Source organism: Varanus komodoensis, unplaced genomic scaffold (assembly GCF_004798865.1).
Source record: "Varanus komodoensis strain SLA01 unplaced genomic scaffold, ASM479886v1 scaffold18_3, whole genome shotgun sequence".
NCBI lineage: Eukaryota > Metazoa > Chordata > Lepidosauria > Squamata > Varanidae > Varanus > Varanus komodoensis.
The window spans coordinates 16,205,148-16,232,881 of record NW_025335549.1 but is presented as its reverse complement, the minus strand read 5'-3'; the positions used below and the strand labels follow the sequence as shown (position 1 = coordinate 16,232,881).

The following is a 27,734-nucleotide window of genomic DNA, read 5'->3' as shown; positions in this document are numbered from 1 at the left end:
CCATTGGCAGTGCGTCTGCTGCAGCTCCTGGCACCGGCCCAACCCAGGATTTGATTCTGATGTACCCTGCAGTGCTGAGGGAACTCTCTGCCACACGCTAGCTCTTCCTCAAGGGTGAGAAGGTAGCCACCGGAGAGAAATGGACACAAACGTTGGCAAATTCAAGCGCATACTGATCCCCGAGAGATGCCTTTTGAGGATTTTTGAGCAGTCCATTTGGTCCCTTCAGAAATACCCTTTTTCAGTGAGGCGATCGCTTGTTTTATTTTTATTTTCATGGCAATATATCTCTACTAATACGGGTACATAGCCAGGCACTCTGGGAGCTGGACAAGGCTGAATGCTGTTGCACTGATACTAGTAAAACAACAGAGAGGTCCTAAAGAGACTGACTCGACTCCCGTGGGGGTTGCATACAGATGTTAATCCCGCACCTTAATGCGGCGCAAGCTTCCCCTGGAATTTGTTTTAAAATCCTGTGCTTTAATCCTGTGCCTTTTTTATTCAAGGGCTTTGACAGAGGCTACGACTGAAAGCCAGTGAGGCACAGTGGCTGAAGTGTTGAAACAGGACTTGGGAGATGTTACAGCCTTTTAAGGGTGATGAAGACATCCAAGGACATTCAAGGGCATGAGGGGAGTGCCCACCCCTGGTGGTTCACAGGGCTGCTCTCCATCATATGCTGCTTTCGTTTATCTTTACATTTTTGCAGTTTGGAACATTTTCAGGTATTCGATTGCATCCACTATGAATAGAGAGCCTTGGCTATTGGGCAGCAAAGAAAGAAACGAGCAAGCAGGGATGGTAAGAGCAGCGGTAGTAGTGATGGCAGTGAGAATCCCCTGACTACATCACAGATGTCCATCTGCCAGATTTGTGCAGGCTGTTGCAGCCGCCGCATCCTCCAGGTGGTTCACCTTATCTTTTCGCTGAGGGAGAAATCGCTGAGGGAGAAAGCAGGGAGAGAAAGCAGGAAAGGGCAGCCGAAGAAGAGCTGGCTGCTCAGGTCCAAAGGCTGGTTCTGAATATCAGGAGCTGTGCAGAGCAATTTTCCAGACAGTAAAACACGCTGCCATCATGGTTTTAGGATGGGAGAAAAAAGAAAAATGCCCCACAGAGTCTACACATTTCCAAACGTGCTGCTGAGTATCTTCCTTGTTCGCTTCTGATGCAGTCAAACATGCAGGCGTTTGTTCAGAATCACTGCAATTCACAGCCAGCTGTCAGAAAGGGGAACATTAAAAGGAGAGACCAGCAAGGATGGCGACATGTTGGGAGGCGGCTGCATTCGGAGCCTGAGCCATGGGAAAGCAGGCAGGCATCTGCACAAGAGCAGAGAATGAATGCATGCATGCTATGCCGGGCTTCAGCACAGTGCTGGTGTGCAAAGCTCCGGAGGACTGAGTGAGATGCAGCCCAGCAGAGGCAGCTGGGCAGGTACACGGCAAGCGGATAGGGGGCTCTCTTCCCGCCTTCTCTAGCTGCTGGTCTCCATCGCTCTCACCAGCTGTGGTGTGCAAAGACATGGGGTTATGGGAGACGGTGTCCTGCAGGAGGCTCTGGGAAAGGCGATGCACTTTTTGCGGGGCTTTACGGCACAGAAGCCAAGCAGAGCAGGAAGGCGGAGAAAGACGTCTTCCTTGTGCCCTCCGTTCACTGCTGCTGCTCCTGACCTGCCTCCTGGGAAAGACTGGCAGGCAACAGGAGGGAAACCAGAGGTGGTTCTGCAGCTTGTATTTGAATCTCAGCAGGAGGCAAATTTATGGGCTTGAAAAAACGTGCCTTTCCTTGGAAGTGGGCTTGGAGATGTTTGCTATCATCCCCAGTTTTTGCAGAGTCAACTGTATCAGTTTTGGGGATTTGGAATTCTCCAAAAGCCTTGAGGGCTTGGGGGTCATTTCCTTAAAGACACTTCTGTGCTGTGAGGATTTGGCTTTTCAGTTGCCTTATCTATGGATGGCTGTCAGTGTGTAGCTCTACTGGCTCTTCAGGCAGATCTTCCAAAATGGGAAGAGTGGTTGGCTATCTATCAAAGCCCTGGAATTCTAGGACAGCCATCCCCATCCAGACAGCCTCCAGAAGTGTGGGTCTTCAAGTCCTCTCAGGTCTACCCAGCATGACCAATGGCCAGTTTTAGCTGTAGGCTGAAACTTCTGGAGGGCTCCAGATCAAGGAATATCTTGTAAGGCTTCCTTTCAATGCCTGGGAGGTTTTTCACTTCCATCCATTACAGCTTCTACATTATATTTCTTCAGTTACTATCTGCTGGTTATTCTGCATGTATACATTCGTGCCTTTGTATTATTAACACATTGTTGGTACCTGACATTCTTTCAACTTGTTTGTCCACTGGAACGTGGGACTAACTCTGGCTCCCCCCACATGCTGCCTCCTGGGCTGGCTGGGAAGGTGGGAGGCGCAACCCACTGAAAACCTCAGCTTGGAGAGGGCCGATGGACACTGGTTGGCAGCGGCGACTCTCCAGGGTTTTGGAGAGGAGATGGAGACGGAGGACTACTCAGTACACAGAAGCCCCACCATGAGCTACTGGATGATCATCACACGTTTCCCACCTGCTGCTGTGGAAGATCCTGCAGTCATTTCAGTGCCAGAAATCCTGGTGCTTAAAAGACAGATGCTTGGAGAAGAGCTGGGCACCCTTCCAGAAAACTTCTCAAGCCCTTCAGGTTATTTTCTCTCACTGCTGCAGTATAATTAGTAACAGCACTTCCAGTGACTGATGCTCCCAGTTGTTCTATTTTTCCTATTTTTATGACTGACTCAAAAGTTCACTGGGTGATGGATGGTGGTGGGTTTTCTTTTTGTTCTATAGGAGGAGGAGAAAGGCTGAGAGAAGAAACCCTGAGCAATGCATTTCATTTGAGAAGCACGTTTCGTAATTCTACTTTGACAGAACCTCACTGGGATCCATGGCCACCACTTGCGCTTGCAACCTTTGGCCCATGGCTTGGATGAGAAATGGGCAATTGGTGGCACTCCATGTTTGGGTTTGCAACTTCCATGATCCCTCCCCGTTAGCTCTATCGGCTAGGGAGCTGCGGGCCAAGACACCTGGTGGATTGCCTGCTGTCCACGCAAGCACAGAGGATTCCTCTGGCACGAAGCACAGTCTTTGTTCTCTTGATCAAAGCAGAATGTGATAATAAAGTTATTCGCCCACAAGTAGACTAGAGTGATAGAACAAACAGAGCCGCTCTCCAAGGATCTGTGCTGGGACCAGTGCTGCTTAATTTCTTCCTAAACAATATGGAGTTGGAGTGGGCAATGGCCCCGTTTACTGATAACAGGAAATTATTTAGGATGGTGCTAAGAAAAAGGGACAGCAAAGACCCCCAAGGGGACCTATCCAACTGGGGACGTGCACAATTAGATAGTAATTGGTGTAGATGTTAAATCAGGGCAATTTAAATTGGTGATTTATACCAGCAACAAAAAGGGTCAGTCTGGGCCCCCCTCATACGAAGTTCCTAGATCAAAGCTGCAACTCCAGAGGCTCTGCCTCTTTTGGTCCCCCCGCGAGACCACCACTGCTTTGGGACACAGTTTCTTCTACGGGGGATGGCAGAAGGCGGAGGATGGGGTCAAAGTGGGGGGGGGGGATGGGAAACTGCATCCTCTTCAGGAGCTGGAAGAGGAGGTACCATAAAGATGACCCAACATGTCTGCACAACTGACACTCATGTTCAGTTCAGAAAACACACACAATGGAGGCATTTCTCATACTTGACCTTTATTGGAGTCATTTGGGGGGTCATTTATTTTACAGAAGTAACTTCACACTGCTCTCTTCCAATTTGATCCCCTATAAATCCGTAGCAAAATTGCACTTTTAATCTATAGTATATATCTTTCAATATTCTCTCTCAGTCTCTCAAGTCAGGAATCTTATTTGTAAAAACATTATCACCAAATATACAAAATACAAGTTTAGTGTTCTCTTCTGTTACTTTGCCATATTTGCTGTTTAGTGTCTGCTTAATGGGACCTTCTCGCCCCCAGGCCAAGGCCTGCAAGATGACCGACTGGTTACTGAGGCCAGTTGGGGGTTTTCTTTTTGAGGGGACGTCTAGCAAAGTGAAAATTCACAGGTACTGCAGTATCATCGACCAGTTGTCAAGTTATTTTATTAGAGATGACAACCTCTGAAGAAAAGAGTTAATTTGCATATTAGACAGTATAAATCAACTGCGTGGATTTTCATCCTGAAGTTGTTTGAGGGTATAAATACTGGAACTTGAAACCAGTTCTGAACATGTTTTTTTGTTTGTATAGAAGAGTGTGCACCTTATGGAGTGCCATTGGGCACGCGAAGAAGACAGCAAGATGTCAAGGACAGCCACAGGAAGACGACGACGAGTATGCAACGTGCTGTTTAAGCAAGCTCAGCTTTTTGGTAAAAACAAAGCACGAGTTGTGTATTTGCATCAAGTAAAACTCTTTCTTGCCAGTGGCCTAATTTGGAAGACTGCCCTGGGACATGCAGATCCAGCTTTAGTGCTGGAGTAGAACAGAAAAACGATTCTCCACTTCCAGTCATCTGCCCTAATGCAGAGCGCCGAACATTCACCGGTGCCTACAAAGCACTCGTGTGCCAGCTCCTGATTCCCCGCAGCAGGGGCAGCTTACCTTATTTTGGGGTGCAATTCCCCACCCAATAAGTAACCTGCAGGAAATGTCTCTCTTCATTTAAGTAAGTGGGGACACTTTTCGGGTAAGGCTGCTGTGCAGGGCACATCCAAAGTTCCCACACCCCAGACAGGGCACTATCTCAATGTGATCTTTTAAGCAAGTGGAGGTAGGTGGGGACGCAGCAATGAGCAGATTTCAAATGCAGTTGAATAATGCTTGCAGTCTTCTCCATTGCACAGATTCTTTCTAATAATCATTACAGTTACAATATATAAAGTTGTTCAGCCTATATTACCTAAAGCGGTCTTCCTAAGATTGCGTTGTCTTTTACTGTTGATGCGGTAGCGCAATAGGAACTGTCAAGTTACTCAGAGGCAAACGGTCAACTGATTCAAAGGGAGGTTTCCCAAGGCGTTAGTGCATGTTAACCTGAATGGCGTCTTTTTCAAACCACCGTTGTTTCTAAGACGAAATAGGTTTGCATCAGTTAACCCCCACAATTAATGTTGCTTCATGTGTGCTGATGGCACAGAAACCTATTTCTAAAGTTGCTTCTGTGAGTAGAATTCTGTGCAGAACTGATTATACAGTGAAGCAAACACGCAACAGATCCTGTGTCAGCAGAGGGCACTTTTGGCTTATATGACAGCTCAATGAAATACAGTAACTTCAGCTTTTATGCGTTGACAGGACCCCAAAGACTTGCTTCTAACTCTTTGCTCCACTGGATTCTGCCATGTTGGGGCTCTGAGTCAAAACCTCTAACAGAAACAAATGTATAATAGATTATAAAGCATATAAAAATTACTTCTCCAGGAGATTTCAGGAAAGAGACAGACAAAAGTGGAAAAACACATAAGAATAAATAGTGTTATCTGAAATCAAGACACCATTGAGGAAATTCATAATGCTGTGGAAGCATCAACTTTCTGTCCTTTTCCCATTCGTAATGTTAAAAGTGTGATACTTCGAAAACGACTTAACCTGGCAGCAACCTTGATGTCCTGAGCCACCAAAACTTGTTAGCAACTTCCTCCTGCTCATATCTTAAAACCAGTTTGGAGCCAATGCTGAAGATTTAAGTCATTCTGCTAGAATACAGAAAAATGACAACAATGGAAACCAAGTTACTCTCCGGCCATGACCGAACAGTGAACGAATTCTACAGTGCTACTTTAAGGACAGCTTCCTTGGTTCTTGAACAATTAAGCAGCCAGGTTTCAAGTAGAGGTAACATCGATTTTGGAAATTAGCACATATAAAATAGTCCGGAAAGAAAACCAGAGCAAAATGTATCCTTGCTGAGGACAGTCGTCTTCCTTGCAGAAATGATCCAGTTACTCTCCGGTGGTCTTATGGCAATGACAAGGAATGGATCTTACTATCACCGCAATGTCTTGTCTGGACACAGCCTTGATCCCTTCTTTTGCACACCTGGAAGATGCTTTAAAATGCATTGTCTTAGTCCCTTGATTGGTAGAAGAGGATATATCCAGATTCTGAATTTTTTGAAATGTCCGATGTTAACCCATAGAATTCTTCAATAGCTTGAGCATCAATTTTCTGCAATATTAGGATATATAGTTTTAGCAATACTGCCTATTTCCTACCATCTAGTTTTCTGATGCTCCCTTATCATACATAGATTTTTTTTCCTAGGGAGGGTGAGCATGGAAAACAACATCAGAATTAATCCACATTAAAACCTTTGAATAATCCACTGGCTAAGTCAACCAGCTGCTTAAATGGGATCATCAGGCATTCACTACCCCACCTAGTCTAACAGATGAGGACTTAACAGAGGCTGATCTAACAGAGGTTATTCTATTAAAGCTGTGATCTTATATTCAATTTACCTAGGAATAAGCTGTCCCAAACACAATAGAGTTGACTTCTGCATAGAAATACAGAAAACTGCACTCCAAAATTCAGTGGTCGCTAATTGGTTGCGAATTCTGTGGAATGACACTTGGCTAAGCATCACTGAAATCCAGATCTTAGGACAGCAGTCAGAAATTGACGGAGCCACAGATCCCCCCGCCCTCAATTCTCTTCTCTACGCAGTTTGGCCACCGATTCCAAAATACTTTCATTGACAAGACCCACAAAGTAACAGAATAAAACTGTTTTTGAATGGCAAATAACAGCTTCAGCTATGGGGTGGTATGTAATAAATACGCGATAACTATAATCATTTCAGCTCCTTGGAAATGGGAAAAATAAAGAAAATAGGAAGGATATCTGCACGACCCAAACTGCAGTGCCAACAGAAGACTGTGTGAAAAATACAACTGAGTCGGTATTAATTATCACTGACACAATCCAGGTTCAAGATGTATCTTGATTCAAGTCTCTCTTCTAATTCTTCATGAATGTAAGATTTAACAATACAGATTTTGTGCAGACTTGGCCTATTAAACATTCAAATGCTGTTCTGTGATGGTTTGGGTTAGGCCCTGATGTCCACATACGGAAGGAGGCTCACCTCCCCTCTCCATCCCCTGACAGTCCCCAGAGCCCCTGAAAATGCTCCCTGAAGAGCTGGGAGATCCCAGTGAGTGAGCCAAGACAGCAGGGAGAAGGCAGCACAGGAACGGGGAAATCACAGGACTCAGGCGGGGGCAGCACGTGTTCCACTTACAAAAAACGCCTCCAACGCCCTTCCTACAAGCCCTTCCTTCTCCATCACTCTCTCTGTGCCACAGCTCACTCCATACAACCAGGTGCCTGGCCCTCAAGGGAGCGTTCGTGCAGGGAAAAAGTTTTATTGAAATAATTTAATTACAACCTCCAAACTAGCGTAATCAGGCAAGGATTAGTGACGTAAGGAAATAATCATGCGACATGAAAGCAGCTTTGGCCCAAGGCAGCAGGGAAGAGGTTTTACAAGAGCCTGCAAGCTTGGCGTAAGATTTAGACCTACCTCTACAATGTCATCATCAAATAGCAACCAAAACCCATGGCTTTTCACAATGGTGATATAATGTCCTCGGTTTGGCCCACTGCGACAAAGGAAAGATCTTACATTAATGGCAGAAATTGACATTTCACCCTCAAGAACTTCACCCTATCCGCAATATTATGATAACGATTCTTCCCCTTTGCTTTTCAGACAACTGTTCTCCAAGGTGGCCTCCACCGCTTCTTGAAACATAACTAAGCAAAACAAAGAAACAAACACACATTGAAGACAGTTAAGACTAGAGCAGTCAAAACAACACCCACCCTCCAGAATTAAATGTGGCATACAAAACAAAGGGCCTGTAAGAATGCCAGAATAAAACAGCCCTTGGGAACATCAAAGACCCCCAGTGGATCAGTCCAAAGAGCCACCTCCTCCAGCCTCTACCTCCATACAGGCCAACTGGATGGCTTCAGAAAGAGGACAAGGAATATGTCTTCCAGCAGCTGGTATCTGAGCAACCATTTTTCTGCATCCTGTAAATGTCCTTCCATTCCACAAAACCGGCTCCCTTACGCTATTTTTAAGTGTCCAGCCTTGTAATCCAACACCAATAAAACAGAATTTAATGGAAGCAGTTGAGTATTCTTGACAATACTCTGTTGAACCACCTGGTGGCGCTGGCTGTATAAAAACTGATCAAGCTGGAAGGCTTTAAATAACTTCATTGTTCCCAAAATAGCATTTACTTCCATTTTGTTTCCTAGAAGGTGAGGCGGCCTGCATCTGGCTCCTACAAATAACCCCACATTTTCAACAAGCAGTGTAACACATTCATGGATAACCTACGTGCACACGTGAAGAGAACGGCTAAATGAATGGATGTGCTTGGAGCACGAAGAAAGAAAGATCTAGCCAAAGGGAGCGTGTGTTTTAAAACAAATTTGTTTATTGTACAACTGTGATAGGGCGAAACATTCTGCTGCAGTGAAACAGGTGCAGGGCATTCGGCCTCTGCTCCAGTCCCAAAACATTCTTTCCCTGCTTAAATTATCCTGAGGGATGCAGTTCTTTGCGCAAGCACTGGCCACACTGACTGAGAAGAGATATGGGAGCCCTGCTAAAGATGCCCTCCCTCGTGTTCTTGCCCACCGAGCCTCACGCAGAGGACATGCCAGGAAAGTTTCTGTTGTTCTTAAAGGGCAGCCAAGTTGATATGGGTAAAGGTGGTCCCAGTCCATTTAAGGCAGACTTCCCCAACTGGGTGCTCACTGGGTGATGGCTGGTTGCTAAGGGAAGTGCAATCCGAGAAACAGAGCCACTCAGGACGGTATCCCGGGCCATCTAGTCTGACCCCTGGCTCCAACTGGCTCTGTTCATGACATGCCTACCAAGTGCCTGTCCAGCACAATCCAACACATCTAGCAGAGTGCCAAGTCAGGGAAGACGGGTTCAAGGCTTCAAACGTTACAATCAGCCATTCTGCGACAGGGCCACTTTCTTCCTGTGCACCGGCTCAGAGCTCACCTGCCACAATGCACAACGACTGCCACGAGATCGTACATTCGGTCCGGATTGGTGGCATCCCCTGAAGTGTTGAAGAGACGAAGCTCCAAAGGAAAGACGACACGGTAGGAGAGTTTGGTATATCGGTGCAGCTGGTCCATGTATTTGAACCTTTTCAAGTGCAGAGCAAGAATCATGGGCAATTTTTTCACTCGCATCCTGGGCACCCAAAATCAGAGAGGAGGGAGGGAGGGAGGGAGAGGGGGAGAGAGAGAGAGAGAGAGAGAGAGAGAGAGAGAGAGAGAACACCAGATCTACCTTAGAAAACTTCTTAATGCTGAGAGCACTTTTTAAAAACAGTGTAGAAGACAGCACTTGGGAAGTTCTGGCAGATAAATAATTAATTTTCAATGTGAATGTAGCTGAAATATTACTCAGAACTATGGCAATATAAAATAGGAAGACTTAGCGTGTTAAGGGACACTGAGTGCAAAATTGCTAGTTGTCTGGTCCAAAACCATCCATCTTCTGTCACAACAAGGAACAGAAAATGAACTCTGCCCTATTGCCCTTCCTGTGATTAACTGAAAAAATGAGGAAAACTACATTTTTTTGCATGCATGGGAGAAAGGGAAGGAGATAAAGGGGCCAAGATACCCACAAAAGAAAAGGAGAAAAAAGATTTGCTACCAGTCAGTATCTCCAAAAGGAGAAGAAACTGAGCTGAAGACAAATTTGATTGGTTCTGCTTCAAACACAAAGGGAGCTCCCCATCTATACCAAAACTGGACAACTGTCCTTCTCCCTTTTACAGACTAAGATCAGCAGGGGCATGGCCCCCAAGCAACCCGACCCATCCTTCCAAACCAAATATTCCGCTTCAAGAAAATTTGGTTTCAGTGCCAGGAAAAACTAAATTGTGCAACTTATATATTACAGATAAGTATGCGATTTGCTACATGGTTGTGTTCTGCCCCCAAACCCAGAGCAAGCTTCATTTAGCCGCTCTTTTAGCATGAAACATTTCAACAGGCTTGCTCAGGCGGTCAAACCCATCTTGGCAACTGCAAAGCCTGGAAACTTGGGTACAAGATCGACAGCAAAGTTTTCATATATCCTGCACGTCTTCTGGACTCTGGAATTGCTGCAGAAACCCAACTCTAACTATAATATGCTTATGATATATCAGAGCTATTTCTACCCTGCCTTTGAGCCAGAGACTCTCAAAGCAGAATGCAATATTGCCACAATCAGCAGCACTTAACCAGCACAAAACATTTCCGTAAGAACTGTGTGCGTGGTGCGGGGGGGGGGGGGCATGGCTACAGCAGGAACTGGGAGCCATCAAGCTGCAGGTCGGCACCTCCCGACTGGCCCCATCCCCTTGACCTCACCTGCCAGTGCCCGGGAGACTCAGCTGTCATGTATCCCTTGGCTGCTTGGCTCCTCTGCTGGGCGAGGAAGCGCCTTCTCTCTCCCAGCCCAGCACAGAGGCCAAGCAACCTGCTGGTGCGGAAAGAGACGCCTCTGCTCCTTCTCCGTGCACCCGCTGTGTTTTCGTGCGGTGCGGGGGGAAAGAGAACACTCCTGGCCACCGTCCAGCCCCGCTGCGTTCATGCGCGCGCGTGTGGCAACGCCTGGTGTGTGCGTTCCAGGAAAAGGGCGAGCAGGGGGAGCCCTTGCTCCCCGAGCCAGAGAGGGGTGGGGAGCCCTAGACCTGCGCGCCGCAGCATGTGCCCCTCGCCATACCGCCCGAGGCTCACACTCCTGTTTGGCTACACGGCTGAGACAGAGCCAGGTCCACCCGCTTGCGGGCCCTGGAAGGAAGGTGCAGTAAAAGCAGGAGACGGGACCAGCCCCGGCCTCACCTCTTTTGTGCTTCTTGTTTACTGCGGCACTGCTCACAGTAGTACTTATACTCGCTGCACAGAGTCTCAGTATTGCTGAACCCCCTGCAAAGATCGGGAAGGGAAGAGGAGTTAGCGTCTTCAGGCTTTCTGCCGCTGACCGAGCTCTCCGAGGCCTGCTTGCGCGCCGCTTGGGCCGTGCTACGGCAGGCTCAGCTTCCCATGCCCCGACCAGGTGCCACCTGACGCATCTGGGGCACACCCCAAAGGGGAAGGCCGGAAGGAGGTTGCACGGACCTCATCAAGCTAGAAACTAAGGTTTGCTTTGTGAGAGGACTTCACCGCTTAAGGACTTCATGTCCTTAAGGCCCCATTCTGACCTTTCTTGGTGACAGAGCAAAGTCCCAGCCAGGTGAATATTTGGCTTAAATGGCCCCCCAAATGCCAATAAAGCGAGATCCAGTTTCTACTGGCCATTCAGCACTCTTCCTGAAGCTTCCTTGAAGAGAAGCGTACCTTCACTATAATAGTCCCAATTCACTATAAAGATGCCATCCCTTGTGGTCATATTCAGGAAGACGGGCAAGCCCATGAGGCGCTCTGTGGAGGCGTCTGGAGAATCCGAGAAGGGCTCTCCATCCCACGTGGTTGCAGCTCTGCCTGGGGTGGGGATGAGCTGTGTCCTACAGCCCCTGGGGCAATGAGCTGGTCCACGTGACATGACCATCCACCACACCCGCCGCTCCAGTGCTTGTGGTTCGGTCCAGCTGTGGGCAGCCTGGTTGTTACAGACAAGCCACCCTGACAACTCAAGGCTCGTTCCAGGGCTCTCTTAACCATCATGGCTTGCGCCACCCAAGCTCGGAGCCCCGTGTCCTCATGGCTTGCTGAATCGCGCTGCCAAATCCTGGTGCAGGAGTGGCCGGAAATGCTGCTGCTGCTCTTCTCCCGGTGCACTTCCTGGCTTCCGACATCCACCCAGCATTCGACTGCACAGTGATGCCCTGCACCCTCCCAGCATCCTAGGCAGCCTCCTCCCTCCCAGGGTCTCTTGCCACTTCCTTTTCCCCACTACATCATAAAATAAAGCTGAAAGACTCCGGCAGGAAATCCAACACTGCCCCGTGTCATCCAGCCTTTCTCTTGCTCTTCCTCACTTTCAAGATCTGGACTGCAAGCTGCTCATGGGAGACAAAACGTTTTATATTTTGTACACAGGCTCAAGCCACGGGGGCAAAACTTTTGCCTGAACGACTCGGTTCTGTTTGGCCACTCCTGTTCTAAACAGCCACCGAGGATTACCTTAAACAGTGCGTTATTGATGTGTTTTGTTCCACGTCAACCGACAGGTCCAGAAAATCCTCATCTTTGCTGCTAACCTTGAGAAGCAGGATAAGGAGATGCAGGGAAGGCACCATTAAAAAGAATCAGGCACGTTTAGCAATGTTTACAGCTTAATAAATAGAACAAAATGTCAGTTCAGTAAGTAAGGCATTTCTTGGATTCAGAAGGATGTCTGAATGTGTAGCAGGGCACTGGCTTACTTGGTGTTGACGGTCCTAGCAACTATATAACAACAATTATAGTAAACAATTGGCCCTTATTTACAATCCAGGCAGCTGGCTGGGATTCCGGGCTGGCAAATGTGGAAAACTGGCCACAAATCGTATGTGTCCTCAGCCATCGCTGCTCTGCCGCTTCTCAAAACAAGGGCACCCCAACAGCTGGTCCCACTCAGAACGGCTCCCTGGATAAGACAGTTGTGGGCTGAAATAAACATGACGCCGTTCATGCAATCCGCAATTTCACTGGCAGGGCTGGGAGTTTTCATCTCATCCACATGAAAGACGAGGGGGCACAGGGGTTTAAATCCTCCCCTCTAACCTGATCTGGCCCCCTAGGCCTTTTGGCAACACACCTGGTGGGCACCAAGTTGGGGAAAGTATTGGGTTACCTGCAGCACTGGTCCAACCCAACAGAGGGCAATCATACCTCTTTGGTCCTACCTGAGGAGCGGAAGGACTAAAGAGATCGTTTCTCCAAGACAGGAGGTGACAAATTTGCTGCGCAGGGGCCAGGTTAATTGTTGAAAAGCAAGACTGGGAAGGGGCCCAGGACAGGACAAGGGGGGCAGCCCCCAGATATTCTAGCAGAATGTAGGCATACTGGTCAGGTGCACATGTCCTAACTGAAGCTAATCTTTATGAACAGTTCACATTTTTATATATGCAAAATAAGGAGGACAAATTATCAAGGCTCATTAGATCACTGCAAAAAGAAGAGTTGAGGGGAACTCAGAGAAAGCACCAGCAAGAATAACGTACAGCTTCACAGTTAAGACATCTGGTTTCATTGGTTAGTGTCCCCTGGAAGATTTCATGGACCCAGGTGAGGTCGGCCTTCTCCCCTTCATCGCTCTCGATGCTGCCATTCTGGAGCCTGCCGTTCTGCTTCTCCTGCTTCTTTTCCTCCTGGAGCAAGTCGGCAATCGTGTTCAGTAGGTAGTTGAGGAATTCATGTGCATCCTGCTGCATGTAATTGTCAAACAGCTCTGGCAACGAAGAGACAAACAAAAAAGAGGGGAGTTATTAGCACAGCAGTGTCTGTGTTGCTTTTGGGACTGTCATTTTGCATGGGGGAAGAGAACACAGAGAAGTGTTTGAGAGTTCCTTATAAGAGAAGCATTATCAGTATAAATAAATAGTGTTCAAATACTGCTGGAGGGCCTTTTCCAAACCTGCCGGTTTCCTCACAGGTGCCTGAGGAAGAAAATACAGCCTGGAACCCTCCCTTCTACTAATTATGACAGGCAACTGCTGGGGAATTCTCTGGGCTGCAAAAGCAAAGAAAAAAGGGAGGAGGAAGCCTCATGCGGGAGTGCATCCTAGCAAATCACATCAAGTGGACCAGATCCGTGTTCTCACTCTCAACTGTGGCAATTTCTCAAGTGGTCTAAAGAGGGTCATAAGGTGTTTTTCCCGGTTATTATATTTTTGTTCTGTTTTAAATTTGATTTTAAATTTTGCATTGTGAATTCTTTTGAGGTTTTAATATGGTGCATTTGATATTGTATTTTTAACATGCTGTCGTGAACCACCCAGCTGTTAGGCAGTATAGGAACTAGTGTAGCACGGTGGTTAAGAACGCCAGACTGGGACTCAGGAGACATGGGTTCTGGTCCCCGCTCAGTCATGGAGCTGGCTGGGTGACTTTGGGCCAGTCACAGTCTCTCAGCCCAACCCACCTCGCAGGGTTCTTGTTGCGGGGATCAGATGGAAAGCAGGAGAAGGAAGATGCTGTAAGCTGCTTCGAGTTCTTTAAAAAAGAAGAAGGTGGGATATAAATTTTAAAAAATAAAGGCGGGAGCATCTGCACTGGATGCAAGTAATTCACCCTCCCTTGAGAGAGGCCCACTCCTGTCCATACCCACATGATTTCTTTTCTTTCTTTCCTTCTTTCTTTTTTGGTAGCTCATTTAACCATTCAAGTGTAAAACATCGAAGACATTGTCTTGGATGGTGGTTTTAATCATTAACTCATGGCGCAACCTCAGGACCAGCAGGGGCTCTTCTGACAGGGTGGGCTGTGAGCTGAGAAAATCCCTTCCACATAGACGGCTGCAACCTCAGTCCCTGACATCCCCGAGAACGACCCATGCCCAGGGCCCGGGAGAGCTGCTGCCCGTCCTTCCCCATACCTCGAGCTGGCAAGCCAGGGGATGCCGCAGTCCAACGCATCCGAGGAATGCCAGGTGGGGGAAGGCTGCTACAAGCACTGCCAAGCTAAACGAACTCCCAGTCTGACGGCAGGAGGCTGTCCTGTCTTCTGCTCTTTAGAGGAGCAGGAAAGAAACAAACCAGGCAGCTGCCCGCAGGCAGCAAAAGCCACGCTTTCAGCAGCCCTGGGTGCCTGCAATGCTGAAGTGTGCAAGGGAGAACCAGGAGCATTAGTTACCATTTTCCTTCCTCAGCCGGGAAATAAATTTCTTGGGAGGGATAACCCCCACCTTCTTCTTCTGTGTGGCAATGCTGCTGAAGAGGTCCGAGAGGCACGTCAGGAGACTTTCTTTTTTGCGGGGCTGCACCTTGTAGGCCAACACCTTTTCCCGGAATGGACGACAGAAGTAAAGCGCCTGAAGAACCGAGTTGCAGTAGCAGGTATTGCCAAACTGATTAAAGAGACAGCGGGGGGGGGGGGGGAGGCACAGTAGAGTGAGATAAATTATTCAGTGACATGGACTTACAACAAAAGAAAGAAAAACAACCCAAGTAACTGAACACTGAGTTCGCTGCAAGGAAAAGAGGGGAAATGCGAAGGCACTTCAGAGGTGGTGAATGTGGGACATTCGGTGGTGTGAAAATACATGCCGAGTTTAGATCGTCACCTCACTCGCAGGTGGTAGCCCCCGCTGCCCCTCCCCACTTCCCAAAATGATGAAACTGATGGATTTGCTGCCATTCGGAGATGCTGGGGTGGGGGTGTGTGGAGAGGACATTAGCTTAGCCACCAAAAAGGCCACAAGAAAAATAAAACAAAAAAGCAAACAATAAAAACAGAATGAGCTAATCTAGGGCAGCAGTTTACCCCCTTTCAACTTTCACCCCTATAAAATGTCAAGCCAAGAATCCTCTTCCAAGAACTTTTGCCTCAGACCTAAATTAGAAATCCTGTGCTTTTCGAAGTAATTGCACGGCCCTGACTAGAATTCTCCACCCCAGATGAGCCACTGTTTGAACAGACCACAGTTGGCTAAATGAATCGGCAGCCCAGTTCCATGTGTGACAGCTTTATCTGGTCCATCTCAAGGCAGAACTGAAGCTCCAAACTAAAACAGTGTGCACCATGGAAACCACGCAAGACGTCTGTCTTTGCTGTAATGATTTAAAACTACTCGTTCTACTAAGAAAGCTGTTGTTGCTTGTGCTGAAACTATCGACACTTAAGGAGCTCTGTAAGCAGGAATTCCAAAATAGCTGACAAAGGCTGGGCAGGGGACAACTTAGCCCCCTACCTCCCACCTTTCCCCATTTTTCTTTCAGCTTTGTTTTGCGATTTGGCAGACAGACACTCAGTTGCAACGACAGGTTCATAAACTGGGGGAAGGGAACTGTGTCCTACCGCATGTCATTCCCAGGGAAGCCACTGCAATGTTCTTGCCACGGGTTAAGACTGGTGAGTGACAGGCGGACGGCAAAGCAATGCCACCACCAAGAATTTGGAAAGCACAAAGGAGACGCAGTGCTGCAAGGAACCTTAGGCAGGTCAGGTCCTTCCTCTGGGTCAGCTTAGGCTGGGGAGAGGCAGGTGGGAAGAATTTCAAGTTGCCGATGGTCGGCAGAGAAAAATGCTCCTGGGAGCAAGTGAGACATCCATTTCATGTTTCCTGTTTACAAGGACGTATTGGCAACTTGCCGGAGATAGCCAGAAGCAGCTGTTTTCCATCTGTCCTATTTGAAAACTGCCTCGTTGCGGAGCAAGAGGGGAGCAGACGGAAGGGACGCGGCAGCCTCTGGAGCAGGCGAGGGCCAGACTGCCCGACACCCAAACCCCTGAGAAATTAGATGCATCCTGACATCACCAATGAGAGCCCACCGGTTGAGCAGGTTGGTGCCAGCGATTGCATATTAATGTGGGCTATTTGATTTTCACAATGTGCGACTGTAACAACAGATCGTTTGCACAACCGAGCTGCAGTGTTCTTTGCCCTGCCAACCCTTACCCAGCCCTGTCGGACATAGCCAAAGCCAAGACTCATTTCTGGGAAGAAGTGACCTCTCCAGGGCATCCTGGGTGATCTAAATGAGACGATCATCACCATTCCCCCCTGCAAACAAACAAACAAACAAACACCCTGCAAAGAATCTACAAGACTCAAGCAGGAAGGTGATAGTAAATGAACAATCACAAACAGCAGAGAAAAACCACTCACGTTAACCAAGCCGAAGTAATGTTCATTCACAGGGAACTGTTCTGGACCAATCTCTTTCTCCAAAGCAGAGGCATTGGCGCCCTGGAAAAACAAAGTTACAGCTCAGAAAGGAAAGGAAAAGGAGGAAGAGTAAAAAGGCTTTGTCTCCACTGCAATTCTGCACAAGGAAGACTCATTCTCTAACCCAAACATACACGCACCATACAATATCCCGCTGTTACATGGAGTTGTGCAGTGATCTCCCATCCAAGGGACTAATCAGGTTCACTCATTAAGTTTGGCAAAGCTATGCCCTCAACAGCTCCCAGACCATTCTGTCGGCTCTGCTCCAAAACGAGCTCAAGATCAACCAAAGTAGACCTTCTGTCACAAAAGTCATGATGCCAAAGCAACATGTCCTCTGACATGGGATCACTCTGCCATTAGGAATTCTTACCCACCTGGGTGCTCTTTCTCACGTGCTGCTGAAACACTACACAGGTTTCATGTATCACTAGACTATGAATGCCAGGCTACAATTTAATTCAGGTGGCTCTCACTTCACAGACTTTGTCCCAGTCTGAGGCTTCTGCACGATCCACACCATGCTGAAAGACAGCCTCAAGATTCCTTTTGCTGTAACTGCACATACTTGGAAGCCATTGCTTAGATTGGAACAATGTCATCTATGAAGAAATGCCAAGCGATGTTTCACAAAATAGGTTTTCAAGACTTGGTGATCTTCCCGATAGGCTTCCCAGACGCCATGCACATGGGTATTTAAGGTGCGCACAGGCGCATGTGTTACCCACTTCTCTGTGGGGAACACTGATGCACACACAGCTGCTTTGGCTGGGATCTCATGAGTTCAGCAGCAGTCAGACTGGACTCAGAAGCAATCAACACTGCCAAATAAAACTAACGCAAGAGACTATACAGGCAAGATGACGGTGTAAAGAAAAACACATCTGCTGGGGCAGAATATACAACACCACCTACAAAAGAGGAAACACATTTTGTGAATCATCTGGTGGAATCAAACTAAGTGAGAAATTGGATTATCCAGTGCATGCTACCTGTGAAGTTATAAGCGGCACTGCTGTGAAACCCAGCATTATGAATGTCGGCTTGCGGAATCCCATTTCAAATTCCCATTACTGCCCCATTTATAGTTCAAGCAACATTTTTAAAGAACACGATGCACCAAAAAACAGCACTTCTCTTTTGAAAAAAAGATAAAAACAAGCAAAATGAAACTCTGAGCACCTACTTCTTATCTAACTGTTACATGGGGGGGGGGGGAGATACACCAGTGTGACAGACAATGCATGAGTTAACAAAACAGAAAACTTTATGACTCAGATTCAAAGAAAGGGCATGTGCATGCATACAGGAATTTAACTCACTCCCAAAACTGTATTTGCCACTGCCAGGACTGCCAAAGGGATGGGGCATTTTTTCAAAAAGCAAGTTGGGTTTCTTGTCTCTTAAATAGAGAATGGTCTATTCAGCAGAAGCTGCTGCTGCTGCAAAAGCCCTTCTTGGGATCCAAGCCCACATGAGCAAGAAATTAAGGAAGCAAAGCTGAAAAAATAGATAATGTAGGCAACAAAAATAGTTTGGAGGTTTTAGCCACAATTGAGAGATGACTGAGAAGCGGCAGTCACGGCTATTACCGGTTGCAAGAACCAGGAGTGCTGAGGTTTGCATTACACTGGAAGCGAGGAGCTAGAGATGGATCAGAACAGGAAATGCAGCTCACTTGAGCTGGATGGATTTCCTGCCAGCTTCTGATCCACCACCTGGAAGCAAGATGAGTCAGGGGGTTTTTTTACATGTGAATTTTGGTCCATCCTAGAGGCAAAGTCCAACCCACTGATGACAATTGCACAAATAGACACCTGAAAGTCACATGGTTCTGGTGTTATCTGCACACAATGCACCACAGCAAGACTCTTGGAATCAAGGGGAGGCACTACCAGATTCCACCCCCCCCCCCAAAATGATGTGAGCTTTCAAGAAAATGTAGAACTGGAAAATTTTCCAATGCTCTAAATAATGTTATCCGATTTAACACCCCCCACCCCACCGTGGATGCATGAGACTGCGGATAAGAGCAAAAACTGACTAGTGCACACATGTATTTCTTTTTTCACAATTCCACGGACAGAAGATTGGGGATCTTCACTTAAAAGAAGCACTTTATGACTGCTCTTTGGCCGTTTATGGCACTTTATGACATCCCCTTTGGACCGAGCTCAACTGCAGTTAAGTGAAATAGCAGAAGCTGAACCAGCAGACATGCTGCCCCTACTGCAATGCAAGAATGCAACCTGGGCTCTGGTGCAAAGGTTCCACAGCACCCGTTTTAAAGCAAACATATATCCCACTCTCTTCCTACAAGAAGCTAAGGGAGCTTCTCCAACCTTAACCCCAACCCAAACCCTAAGACAGGAAAGCCATGGGCATTCAGGCTACTTTAAGACTGAAGGGGTTTCTAGTTGGCTGGTGCTGTTAACTTGTCTTGCTGTTTCGTTTTTAGCAGTGCTTTTAATCCCCCTGCTTTTAGGTTATGTTTTCATTATGATTCTGTTTTTAGTTGGACTGTATTGCCAGCCACCTTGAGTTGGATTTTTGGCAGAAAATGAACTATGTGTGCATGAATTTCTCCAGAAACAGACATGGCACACAAGAGAAGACACTGAATAAAGGTTTTTGACGTAATCTACAGATCTCAAAAATATCTTCGTTTGAAACCTGAGAGCTGCACCTCTCTTTCTGACAGCTTTACAGAGCTCACTCGGCTGATCAACAATGATGAATCCTGCTGAACTGAAACTTCCTGAGCGCTGTTTCAAGATGTGGCTTCGGCGATGGCTGGTTTCAAGGCAAGGATGCAGAGCTCCCTCCCATATAAATCAGGTGTCTTTCTGGGAGGATGCTCTCATCTCTTCCAGTTGAACTAAAAAAAAATCATTTCTTCTCCAATTCAAATATTACAAAGACTTCAATTTGGATTGTGTGAATGTAACAAAAGAGTTACTTTCAGAAAGTTGTGCTTTCATCCAAAAACACAGCTTTGCTTTTTTTTTTTAAACAAGGCCACTGTTGCTCCAGCTGCCAGCATTAAACTGCTGCTACCATTTCAGAATTTAACAAAACAGAAGTCCATTGTTCACCCCAAGTGACAGGCACAGCCTTTTCCATTCCAATTTTAAATGCATCCATCGCTTTTTCAAGACTACGGCTAAAATGCATCCAACAAGATCAATACCCAGCAGGACGCAAAGAGCCGCCAGAGGCAACATCTTCACCAGCAAAGCCTTGGTTTCCCAAGAAAACAAGGGGACGTGGTTAGCCAAGCGTTCCAGAAAGCACCCAAAAGGTTAAGCTGGGCATCAAATGCAGTCTGCTCCCAGGTCAGAGCAGTGCCTTTGGGGCCTGCAAGCCATCTGGGATCCCAGTCAGATCTCTGAGGTCCGGCCGCTCCCCCTGCTCTTGGAGGGGCAGGTATGCAACAATCTCCCTGGGACCTAAAGACAGCAGGTGAAGATTTTACTCAGGTAATGCTCTCCTAAATAGAATTTCCTCAGAGGAGACTTTCCCAAGCAGCTGTTCTCCAGAAGTGTTGAACTACAGTTCTTATAATCTTGCCCCAACTTTGCACGGTGGGATTGCAGGTAATGTATGAAAGGCACAAGACTGGGGAAGCTGGCCTAGAGGACGGATTATCAAGCACCCGTCTCTTCAAAATCATGCATTAGTGTTTTGATGTACAGTATATTAAATGATACAGGCTATAATTGGTAGCCTGTATTTCTTTTAAGAAATAAAGACTTAAATAAAATATGTATTGCCAAGTAGCTCAATAGTGCAGATACTGAATATGATGGCTATTTGATAGTTATTTTATTTTCAGACCCATTTAAAAGACACCTGTGTTTGCCCATCCAATGTCTAATGTAACCAAAGTTTCAAAGGAAGGAACCAAAGGAAGGTTCTTCCTTCTCTGTTTTCCCTCCTCTGTTGCCATTTATGATTCTCACTGTTTACATGTTACCTTTCCCAAGGAAGCTGATAGTAAATACTGCCACTGTTGCTGCTTCTCATTTGTTTAAGTAATAAGCTGAGTGTGTAACGTGTCCTGAGAACAGACAGCTGCCAACCAGTGCAGTTCTTTGCTGCCTGAATACGTTTTCTACATTTGAGCAGGGCATCAAAGCAGGGCAAATATACCTGTCTTTCCTCAAATTAGAGAAAAAGTATTGCATGCATCTGCTTATAACTGGTTTAGCGTAAACCAAATTTTTCATGGCAGCATGTGTTTGTTCCGTGTGATGGGCTTAAGAATTTGAGAAACACTGTATGGATGTTCTTTCCTTTTTCACTAAATTTTTATTTATTATTTATTTATTTAAAGTTTTTATATGCCGTCCCCATTGCTACATAGCCTCGGGACGGCTCACAACAACAGATAAGTAAAACAAATAGAATTACAATTACAATTAAAACTTGGATTAAACGTTAATCCAATTAAAATTCAGCTGTTTGCTTTTACCTGTGGTCAGGAGCTGCAGAGATTACTGCTATAGGCATGTCTCTTGCTTGTAAAGACGCAGCTGACTTATCATTATTTGGGGCTCACAGGTTGCAACTTATCTGAATCCCCAGAATATATATGGTGCTTCCTAACATTTGTTTACCCCACTTCCCAGTTGCTCCATGTAGGCTATGTTGAGCTTGGCTGAGAATGTGAGAAGAGAATTTTCGGCAGGATGAGCTCAAAGGGCAGGCAGGAGTACTGAAGGATCACGAAGGCAAAGCTGCATGCTCCACTGCCTGAGAGATCACCCCTTGCCCACTGCAAAGGAAGAGAAGGCACTCCATCGCACAGCAATGGGCAGATTCTTCAGATTTCCCAGGCCGGCCTTTTCTCTCGGAAATGTCCCCAAGCCAGCTCATCTCTCTACGGGATAAAAGCCTCCTGGCCTTCTGCACTGAGAAACAGCATCTTCCTCCCCACCACACACACACACAAACACACAAAACCACACACAAAACATTGTGGTAAAGAATGGGCTGTCAGACGAACACTGCACACTGCAGAAATGCCATGAGCAGTTTGGCAAACAAGGTTGGGCCAACTGGGCGTGGGGGAAAGTGCTTTCACAGCTGTGAGGTGCAAAAGCTCGACAAAAGACAAAATACCGGGACAGGAGGAGGCAGAATTAGACAATACAAATCTAAGGAAACTTTTATCTACTTGCCAGATTATTTTATGTATTTATTTATTGGGTGTGGAGAGGACTGTTAAGAGGACAGTCCTCTGCAATTTAGGATAGCAAAAAAAGTCTTACCATTCCCAGCCTAACCGAGCCATCATGGCTGGGTGAGGTCAGATGGGAGTCATAGGGCCTTTTCCCATCTAGCGTGCAGAGGACTATACTCAAAAAGAACTGAAATGCTCACTTGGGAGAAAGAAATATGGGAATGAGGTCAGAGTGCAGACCTGTTCAGCTTCAGCCTGGCTCTTGCTCTGTGCGTATTCCACACGTGCTGGCTTGCAAGGCATGGACGGAAGATGCACGATGCAACGGCTGCACTGAGGCCAAACAAGTCTCCACCTGCTAAATTATTGACAGTTTTTAAGGGTGCAGTCCTACCACAATGTCTGTAAGCCCCAGAACACAAAGGTGTATCATCATCCTATATAAAGCTTGAGAAGCAGCAAAGATTACCTTCCTCTCCCTACCCTCTCACCCTGCATTTCTGCTGGCAAGAAAGTCTGTCTAATTGGAGCATTTTGGTAGATGAAAGACGCGGGATGAAGAGACTTCAGGGTAGCTCTCCAATCTTTTCCCCTCCACACCCACCAGAACACCCCCTTTACTCCTCTCCGAGGTGGCATTCCTGACTTGAGAAGGGGAAGAGGAGGGTTGGAGTTCCAATTCCAAGCTTTGAGTGCTGGCTCAGCTCTGTGCATCAAAACCATCCCTTGGCCCCTCAAATGCTGTCCCAGGGCTTCCCAAATAGATTTCTAGCTCACTTTTAAATCCCTCTAAGTAGTTAGCACCTACTTTAAAATACAAAATAAACTAACAAACTAAACAGCCAACACTTGTTCAAGGCCAGCTCTGCACAGAAGGGTGTGCATTACTGAGGCAAGGTCAGCTTTCCTTTGATAACAGACACTGTCAAATGAGCCAAGGGTAGTAGAAACCATTCCTGGGCACCGATACCCCTTGTGCTTGGGTGATGAGCATCAGGTCCAGAAACACGCCCAAACTACATACCACCCCCTCAGGGGGAGCACAAACCCATCCAGGCTCACGTGGAGATTTCCATCGAGATCAGATTTCTCCATCTGCAACACTTATCCCTTGCAATCTATCTGCGTTCATCCAATCTGACACGACCCTCAGCCATCTGTACACTGCCTTGAGTTCCATGATCGTGGAACAAGGAGATGTAAATGTAATGAGCAGAAACAATGCTGCTGCCTGAACAGGAGGGAAGAGGGTAATGGCAGCCCCGAGGAGGGAACATGTGCGGTAGCAAAGCGCTTTCTGAAGCAAGCACCCTCATTCAGTTTAGAAGGTGGGAAAGATGAGCAGTGACACCAGTTCAAGGTAAAATGTTCTTGCTTTGAATTGAAAGCAGGAAGTCCAGAGGAGGCTGGATGTGAGCAACATGAACTCTGAGCAAAACAGAAGGCAACTCAGAAAGAAATTTAATTTTTTCCCCACCATTTCAGAATTTCCGTATGTGTTACTTCTCTGCTTCCTGCTTCACATATCATGCAATTCCAAGCCAGGAAGCAATTACACAAGGGAAAGTGCCTAAAGAGCTACATGCAGGTCATTATTGGCACACTCAGGTATATTTCATGAAACCTTCACATCCACAGACGTTATACTGGGGTGCAAGTTTCCCACTAACCTGTGCTCTGCTTATAAACCTAAATAAAAAAATATTGCACTGGACAACACACACACTTTTTATACTGTTCCAATACACAAATATTTTGCATGGGAAATATTGACGAAGGGAAGATATGGGTAGGGGAGAAACAGAGCCAAGGGAGAGAACCCCTTGGAAAGTAACCTTTGAGGGCTCAATTTTCAGCAAGGCAAAGAGGGTGACCCTCATGATCAGGAAGGCATGTTCTTGGGATACCCAGTGGCCAGAATTGCATCATTCGCTACTGTCAAAACAGGATGCTGTAAAGCCAGAAAAGGAATGATGAGAACAATCCCCCCTCCCGGACTCTTCTCTCCAAGGATTGTTTGACATTCTCCCTATTTGCTGTAATTATTTTTTTAATCCGTTAAATAACTCTTTGAAGGAAAAAAAACACATTATTATTACTAGTTGCCTCGCATCCTCCGCCTTCGCGATTGCAGGAAAAGCTGCCCCACTCCAGAAAAGGGGGGAAGGCACTCTGCAGGCGCTCCGAAGGACACTCTCTGAGTCCGGGGGCTGGGCGTGGGAAAGCGGGCCACCCTCGCCCCTCGCCGGCGTCTCCGCCTGCGCCCGATGTCCCTCGGGAGAGCGAGGGGCGCCCGAAGCGGCCGGGAGCGTCGCTCGGGGGCCGCGGCCGGCCCGATGGAGCCGCTCCGGGGGCCCCCGGAGGGGAGCAGCCGCCCGCCCGGGACGCCGATCCTCCCCGGCCCCGCCCGGGCCCCCTACCATGGTACAGATGGAGGCGAGTCTCCGGACCGTCATCAGCATTTCCATCCGCCCGACGAGCCGCGGCCCCGCGCCGGCGCCGCCGCCGCCAGCGCCATGTTGGGTCCCCGCCGCCCAACTGTCAGCGGCGCCGGAGCAGCAGCCGCAGGTGGCGCCACCGCCAAAGCGGTCCGGGCGCCGCCGCGCGCGCCGCCAACCAGCTCCGGCGCCCCTCGCGGCCGCGGAAGGAGCGTTCCGGCGGCGGCGGCGGCGGGGGAAGCACGCGCGCGCCCGCTCGCCGCCCGCCCGCCCGCCCGGCGCCCCTCGCAGGAGCCCGGTGGGGATCGGCCCCGACGCCTGCGCACGGCCCGTGCCGGGGAGCATGGGCTGGGAGGGCGCTGCTGCACCCTTCTGCTGCGAGGGGAGCGAGGGCGGCCGCCGGGCGGGGGGCCTTCGTGCGGCGGGGCAGGGAGGGGGCCGCGATCAGCCCCCGCGCCCCGGCGCTGCTGGCGATGAGTGCCGGCGCGCGTGCCGGAGGAGAGCGCGTGGGGATCGCTCTCTCCGTGGCTCGGGTGCGAGCGAGCGTTCTTGTGCCATTCCGTCGTGACTGGGTTTTATTTTCTTGCTGCTGGTGTTGCGTTTTTACAGCAGGCTTGTCACTGCTGAAAAGTGATGGGGGGGACAAGTAATGGGGAGGGTCCGCTGGGTTTGAATGGCCCGGCTTCCAAACAGGACTGCAGCCCTTGTCCGACTGCGGGCATGTGGGGCAGGGGAGGGGGCCCCCGCTGGTGTTCCCAGCAGCCTTTCGTCGTCATCGCAGCCCGTGTTGCCTTTGGCGGAGGCCGTGCAATGTGCTTTCGGTGGTGGTTTGCTTGGCACTCAGACAGCTGCAAGCACCCAAGGAGCTCCAAAAGTAACATTTTGCAATGCTCTGGCCTCAAAAGTCTCCATGTGGGTTTCATGCATGCGATAAAATTGCACCCGAATGCTGCTACTGTCTTTCGCGGACGGGAGCACAGGCAGATCTCTGCACATCAGGACGGCAAGGCCAGGGAGAAAGCGTTCCTCTGGGGGCTGACTCCGTGATGAGCCCCTCCCAAGGACACCCACCTTGGCAGGCACCTCCTGGACTTGCAGCTCCTCTCCCACTGTGAGAGGGTAGTACTTCTTGGATGAGTGGAGCCGAGGGGCAGACTAGATGGCCCGGGAGGCCCCTTCTGACTGTGCTTCTAGGATTGCCCGCCTGCCCCTCAGTCCTGCCCAAGCCACAGTTGTGGTGAGAAGAAGCTGCAGGACAGGCCCCAGCCTCCTTGCTCCTTGCTCCATGGCAAGGAAGAGGAGGGAAGCAAGAGCCGCTGGGGCAGGAGGGCAGGCTCACTGAGGGAGGGTGCAGAACACGTGGCCGGCTCTGGTGCGCCTCCTCTTAGCTGGGTGGTGGGCATGAAGCATGGGGCTTATTATTATTATTATTATTATTATTATTATTATTATTATTGCAGCATGGTGCAACATCTGCCAGAACCCATCACTGGAGGCCTTCAAGCGCGCCCTAAAACTCTTGGCCTATCATTGAGCTGGCGCTGTGCTCAGGGACTGCATCTTTGGTGCTTCCTTTGGCTAACTATTAATGTTCTGATGTAGCCTAGCTTTGTTGGTTGCTCTTCCTGCTGCTTTAGTACCTTGTGTGGTTCGCAGTTTTGTCTTGTTCTGCCTTGGGAGGGTCCCCCCAAAAGGTGGCTTATAGATCTGTTGCATAAGTAACAACCTGCTTTTTATATCTCATCCAAAGGACTGTTTCCAAACACATCTCCAGGGTATATTTTGGAGTAAAAACACAAAGCAGTTCTACTTTATATCAGTTGAGAAAAGGGAACTATGAAGACTCCCATTTCAGGGCATACCCAAATGGGAGGGCTCGTGGCCCCCCAACTTAGAGGTTTGGGGACATCCTGTGCAGAGTGGGAGGACAAAGGCTGTTTCCATGCTGCTTCCATTCTGCAAGGCGGCCGCACAGCCAGTTTTGGCCTGCTGGCTGCTCAGGAGGGAAGGAGGGCGAGGACCCACCAAGACACATTGCATCCCGGCAGGACTCGTCTCTTCCCTCCCTGTCCCTGGAATGCCCCCTCCCCCCCCAAGGTTGCTCTTACGACCTCAGCAAGACCGTTCTTCTGCATCAGCAGAGGTCGTGCGCTTGAGCACAGATGCCCGGATCCAAAGGCAGAGCTGTTTTCTGACTTCAGAGCTGGGAATCTGAAAAATCCGACGGCTCATTAGACACTGTTGAACAACCAAAGGTTTGCTCTGCTCACTTATTTCCGGTCAGGATTTTACCAAGTGTGCATCTTCCTGAGTGAGCACAGACACAAGTTTGTACATTTTGGAGCATGTGATTTGTGAGGACACACATGCCCCTCTTCAAAAAAAAAAAGAAAAAAAGATGCATTCAATAACATGCATACATTTAAGGTGTGTATTTCAAAATGAGTCCATGTCAAAATTCACACATATTTCAAAACATGTATGCAAGTGATGCATATATATGGCAAAACATGCAGAAGTGTGTGTGGATTTGTACATGGAAATGCTTCTGATATGCCTCGAACGAGAATGAACTTCGAGTTAGAATCTGGAAAACTTCTGTGAGCTCAGGTTTTGCTGATCTGCAGGCCAAGCATGCGCCGAATTGTGCTGGTGCGGCTCAGCTGCAGCTTTGCTAGGTTCTCCGTACAGCCCCTAGGAAAACACCAGGTGACTAGGATACAGTCCTGACATGTTCTGAGGTCAGAGCCGGGGCTGAGGCTTTGGAGCGTGCCTCTTCCGCCACCACAGCTGGTGCGGGGCTTTTTGTGCCAGCTGAACTTCTCAAATCGGAAGGTCAACTTCAGTGCCGTCCCTGATGGGGGGCACTCTGGCAGGTGAGGAGTGTGGCAGGGGACCCCGGAGGTGCTTCCAGTTCCTCACCTCATGAGCTGGTATAAAATACTTAAACCAACTCCTCCTGCCTTGCACTGGAGGCTTGTAGCCACCCAAGTTCAGAGAGTTCAAACAATGGCGACTTAGACGATGAAAACAAAGCAGCAGCAGCAGCATAAAACAACATGGTCCCCTGCTGGGGATAATAGGATCATCCTCTTGATTGTGGGTTTGTGCCATAAGTGGCATGTGAATAAATCTAGCCAGCCGAAGCCCACTGAAATCAGCCGCTTGTCTCGCAATAGACAAACTAGTTGTTTGCCACTTTTAGCGGCCCATT

The 27,734-nt window shown here is 48.2% G+C and overlaps 1 protein-coding gene across 3 annotated transcripts; it reads right to left on the bottom strand.

Annotated features, from left to right (window-relative positions):
- Positions 1–3,730: 3,730 nt before the first annotated feature.
- On the bottom strand, positions 3,731–24,608 carry LOC123022018 (ubiquitin carboxyl-terminal hydrolase 12-like). Of its 3 annotated transcripts, none has more exons than XM_044427382.1 (9): positions 24,503–24,608; positions 16,835–16,915; positions 14,860–15,073; positions 13,230–13,456; positions 12,208–12,284; positions 10,927–11,010; positions 9,080–9,277; positions 7,574–7,652; positions 3,731–6,213 (listed from the first exon to the last, which is right to left on the bottom strand). In XM_044427382.1, exons 1-9 carry the CDS (start codon positions 24,548–24,550, stop codon positions 6,112–6,114), a joined length of 1,110 nt encoding a protein of 369 aa, XP_044283317.1. In that variant the 5' UTR covers positions 24,551–24,608; the 3' UTR covers positions 3,731–6,111. The 3 variants fall into 3 exon arrangements, with proteins under 3 accessions (XP_044283317.1, XP_044283318.1, XP_044283319.1); XM_044427383.1 differs by lacking the exon at positions 24,503–24,608 and adding an exon at positions 23,918–24,239; XM_044427384.1 differs by lacking the exons at positions 16,835–16,915; positions 24,503–24,608 and adding an exon at positions 16,625–16,795.
- Between the last annotated feature and the right edge of the window lie 3,126 nt (positions 24,609–27,734).

Bases quoted from the DNA above. Each gene is read 5' to 3' on its own strand.
- LOC123022018 (XM_044427382.1), bottom strand. From the start codon at position 24,550: ATGGAAATGCTGATGACGGTCCGGAGACTCGCCTCCATCTGTACCATG. The intron at 15,074-16,834 runs GTGAGTGGTTTT...CTCTTTAATCAG, and splicing joins ATTACTTCGGCTTGGTTAAC to TTTGGCAATACCTGCTACTG. The intron at 6,214-7,573 runs GTAGGTCTAAAT...CTAATATTGCAG, and splicing joins TTGATGATGACATTGTAGAG to AAAATTGATGCTCAAGCTAT.